We start from the raw sequence: 4,742 nt of genomic DNA on the forward strand, positions 1-4,742 counted from the left end.
GCACCTTTTGCCCTATGGAGACTCGCTTAACGCTGGCCAATAGAAAGAAACCAAGGAGGCGGTGCGGCAGCCGCCAGCGCGCATTGGGTCGCGGGCGAGTCAGTAAGGCGCCGTGCTCCCGTCTGGCCCAATGGGCGCAGCGGGCGGGCGGGACCGCCGGCGGGCCGGGAGCGGGTGCGCGGTGCGGGCGGTTGCCGCCATGCCCATGTACAAGGTGAGGCCCTTCCACAGGGTCGGCGGGGAGGTGCTGGCGGAGCAGCTGCCCTCCTGCATGTACCGCCTGCCCAACCTCCACCGCCTCCCCTCGACCGCCGCGTCGCCGCCGCTGCCGCAGGTAGGAGCGAGGGAGGGGGGCGGCGGGTGGGCCCGCCCCGCCTGGCCGGCCGCGGGCCGGGGGGGAAGGCCTGCTCGGGCCGAGGGGGAAGGCCTGCTCGGGCCGCGGCCCGCGGTGCTCGGCCCCAGGCGGCGGGGAGCCTGGCGGGCCCCTCTCCGGCCTCGCTGGGCTGGTGTGGAGCTGCGGGCGGGGCCCGTGCTTTCGGTGACCGTGTCCCGGCAGGCCTTGTCGCTTCCTGCTGCATCGTCACTCTCTTGGCTCGGGTCTGCTTTCTTTTCTGTTGTTGAAATAGGAACTAGCCAGCTACACACCCTCTATTCTTAGTCTCAGTTCCTTCTTTCTTATATCAGGCAAAACTGCGAAATGTTATCTTGCGTTAATCTAGTTGACTTCAGCCTCTCCCCAATGTCAGGAATGCTTTGGGTTCTTCGAGGCTGCTCGTGGCTGTTTTTAGCTCGATGCCATCACATCTTTTCAGCGAGTACTTGCTTTCCTCACCCAGGTTGCTGGTGGAGATCTTGAGTAGGAGCAGACTTGGGGCAGAACTTCACAGGAGTGCCTGCTAAGATGCCTTCCCGTTGTAACAGCAAAGTATTAACGACCAGTCTCCTCTAAAAGTGATTTTTATTTCATGGAATTACGTACTAGCCAAATAATGGTCACTTAAGAGGCGTTTCCGTGTCTCGTCTTTGAGAATATTGTGTAAGTGGGTATCAAGATTTCACTTGGATACCTTGCCTGTTATCTATCCATGAGACTGAAAGAAGGAAGTTTGGCCAATAAGTTGGGTTTTGTTAATCCTTATTCAGGATGCTTAGAATTGGATTATTTGTATAAAGATTTTTCTTTAATATTATTTTAAGTTTGTAGACTTAAAACCTCCCACAGGAATATATTTTTCATCTTTTAAAAGAGGTAGCATTGTAACGTAAGAGACTTGCAAGATATTTGAGATAACAGAAAGATGCATTGGGATTAACATGTAACAAAGCCTACAGTCTTTTTTTCTCTATACTTTATATTCTCTGAAACAAAGAATGGCTACAAAGAGTGATTTTGTATGGTACACCATCCATCTAAACCTGCAGGTTTTTTTACTTTTATTAACTACCTGAATTGTCAAAAAGTTTCATTGTTTGGCAGCCTCAACACAAACTCTTATCAGTCTGCTCTTCTGGGCTGAAGAGAATCCTGACAAGCTGACTTTGGTTTTTCAGGTTTTAATACAGCACTTCACTGCCATCTTGAAGTTTCTGTGGTCGTGGTCTGATTCTTAACCACGTCACGGAGTTTGCTGTAGCTAGTGGTTTAAAAAAGAAAAATTTAAGCAGGAAGATTTCGGAGATTTGATTAAATAACCCATCTCTCACCACCTTCATACAGACAAAAGAAGAGAGACAACTAATAGACATAAGATCATGACATTCTGGTTATTTGAATGTGTTTAAAGTCCTTCAAAACTTACTGTCAAGTGAGCTACGGATGATTGTGACACTGCACTGAGTGACCATTTATGTGACGTTGTTTTTTCGTCCTCTATAGGAAGAGGTTGACCCGTCACTTCAAGCACTTGAATCCCGCCAGGAGGAGATTCTAAAACGCTTGTATGAACTGAAGAGTGCTGTCGATGGTCTCTCAAAGATGATACAAACCCCAGATGCTGACTTTGATGTAACCAATATCATTCAAACTGATGAATGTTCTCCTTTGACAACAAATGGAGCAGATTTAGATTTGATGCTTGGAAAGGTAAGTTTACTTGAGCATATATGTTGATAGGTACTTTCTTTGCTTTCAGATTTTCAGGGTTGGAAGGGTGGCATTAAAATCTGGGACACTCAGAACTTGAATATTCAAGTTTTATATCCTTACAAATAACATACAACTGCCATTTTGTTTTGGGCAGCGTCCTGGTTTTGGCTGTGATAGAGTTAATTTTCTTTCTAGTAGCTGGTATAGTGTTATGTTTTAGATTTAGTATGAGAAGAATGTTGATAACACACTGATGTTTTCAGTTGTTGCTAAGTAGTGTTTAGACTAAGTCAAGATTTTTTCAGCTTCTCATGCCCAGCCAGCGAGAAGGCTGGAGGGGCACAAGAATTTGGGAGGGGACACAGCCAGGACAGCTGACCCAAACTGGCCAAAGGGGTATTCCACACCATGTGACATCATGCCCAGTATATAAACTGGGGGGGAGTTGGCCTGGGCAGGGATCACTGCTCGGGAACTAACTGGGCATCGGTCAGCGAGTGGCAAGCAATTGCATTGTGCATCACTTGTTTTGTATATTCCAATCCTTTTATTATTATTATTGTCATTTTATTATTGTTGTTGTTATTTTCTTCCTTTCTGTCCTATTAAACTGTTCTTATCTCAACCCACAAGTTTTACCTTTTTTCCTTCCAATTCTCTTCCCCGTCCCACTGCGGGGGGGCGGGGGGGGGAATGAGCGAGTGGCTGCATGGTACTTAGTTGCTGGCTGGGGTTAAACTACACCGGGCATCCAGATTATAGATACAAACATTTTGCTATATATTCTCATTTGGATGTAATTCCAAACTGGAATGGTTAATTTTGAAATTATGACAGTTAGTTTCTTGTTTGTTACCAACTGGAAACTTTAACTTTGCTTTCAGATTTGACTAGAATTTACCTCAGTCATGTTCTTGAATTATAAGTTGTGGGAGGAAGATATTTAAATGCTTAAACAAATTTTAAATGTCCAAACTTGAATTGATTTATTTGAGTATCATTAGAATTTCAGATATACACATGCATGACTATGTACCTTTTGGTGTCAAATGAAAACTCCACTACTTCAGAGTCTGATCTGGAACGTGTCTTACCTGCTGAATGTTTTACTTTCCATTCAGGATTATGGTGCCCTGAAAGATATTGTAATAAACGCAAATCCTTCTCTACCTCCGCTGTCATTATTAGTACTACACAGCCTGCTTTGTGAACGCTATAAAATATTATCAGCTGTTCACACACATTCATCAGTGAAAAGCGTGCCAGAAAACCTCTTGAAATGCTTTGGAGAACAGACTAAGAAGCAACCACGTCACGAATATCAGTTGGGCTTTACTCTTATTTGGAAGGATGGTAAGAATGAAGTTATCTTGTAGATCAGTATTTTACAATAGGTAAGAAAATGAAACTTGTGCTATAAAACTGTGACAACAGATGCTTTGTGCTGACACACGATGGATATGTACTGCAGATGCTATCTTTGCTCTCTCTTTATAGCTGTGAATGATAATGGGGATAGAGGGGGAAGATTCTTGTTTGTGGTTACTGCTGTTAAAATACGTGTGGCCCTTACATGGTTGTTTGTACCCACAGGGCCTTTTTTTATAGAAGTGTTTTTCAGTTTCTAAAAATAAGTTAACTAGAATAGAAATGAGGTGGGAGATTGGACTGAGGTTTGCAAAAAGTGATCTCTCCATCCCAGGTTCCCACCTTAGTCTAAGTATTTACACTAAGAAAACTGAAAACTGTTCATTAGGTTAATGAAGTTAACAGTGTTGCTGGCATCACAAACAAAATACATCATAGAATTACCATGACATTTAACTTCTCTACCATGTGGTATTCACTTTCTTTCTTTGCTTAATTTCAGTTCCAAAACCCCAGATGAAGTTTAGCATTCAAACCATGTGCCCTATTGAAGGAGAGGGGAACATCGCTAGATTTCTCTTTTCCCTGTTGGGCCAGAAGTACAATGCAGTTACTTCAACTCTGATTGACAGCTGGGTTGATACAGCCATCTTCCAGCTAAAAGAAGGTAGCAATAAGGAAAAAGGAGCAGTCTTGCGCTCTATGAATGCTGCTCTGGGCAAGACACCGTGGTTGGTGGGAAACGAACTCACCGTAGCAGACATTGTTGCGTGGTGTGCACTTCAGCAGACAGATAGCGCAAATGCTGCCCCAGCCAATGTGCAAAAATGGATGAAGTCGTGTGAGAACTTGGCACCTTTCACTTCTGTTATGAAGCTACTAAAATAAGCCTGTACTCTTCATAATGGTGTTATTTTAATCCTACTCCACCTCATGCCTGCTGTAGTGGTTTGAGTCCTTTCTGAGATGTATTCAAGTACTACAGTTGGACAGAATTCTCAAGTCAATAAAAACATGACAACTACCTTTTGGGTGCGACCTTCCTTTTTCGTAACTGATACGCAACATACATGTTTGTTTAATGATTATAAGGTATCTAAAGTAGTCCTATGTAAATACAGGCTGCACTTTTCCTTTTTCCTTCTATTTTCCCCTGTAACCAAAATGCTTATTTACACAAGTTAGCCTCGGTACAATTTAAGTGCAACACAAATCCTCTGTTGACTGGAGACTTCTGAACTAAGATAAAAAGACGAATACCTTTAAAGAACAGACAGGAAAACCAAAA

General features: G+C 43.6%; 1 protein-coding gene across 1 annotated transcript; it reads left to right on the forward strand.

Annotated features, from left to right (window-relative positions):
* The first annotated feature begins 150 nt into the window (after window positions 1-150).
* AIMP2 (aminoacyl tRNA synthetase complex interacting multifunctional protein 2) lies at window positions 151-4,478 on the forward strand. The gene is made up of 4 exons (XM_075058938.1): window positions 151-334; window positions 1,877-2,083; window positions 3,208-3,439; window positions 3,957-4,478. Exons 1-4 carry the CDS (start codon window positions 200-202, stop codon window positions 4,340-4,342), a joined length of 960 nt encoding a protein of 319 aa, XP_074915039.1. The 5' UTR covers window positions 151-199; the 3' UTR covers window positions 4,343-4,478.
* Window positions 4,479-4,742: the final 264 nt, after the last annotated feature.

This window comes from Buteo buteo, chromosome 27 (genome assembly GCF_964188355.1).
Source record: "Buteo buteo chromosome 27, bButBut1.hap1.1, whole genome shotgun sequence".
NCBI classification, from domain to species: Eukaryota; Metazoa; Chordata; class Aves; order Accipitriformes; family Accipitridae; genus Buteo; species Buteo buteo.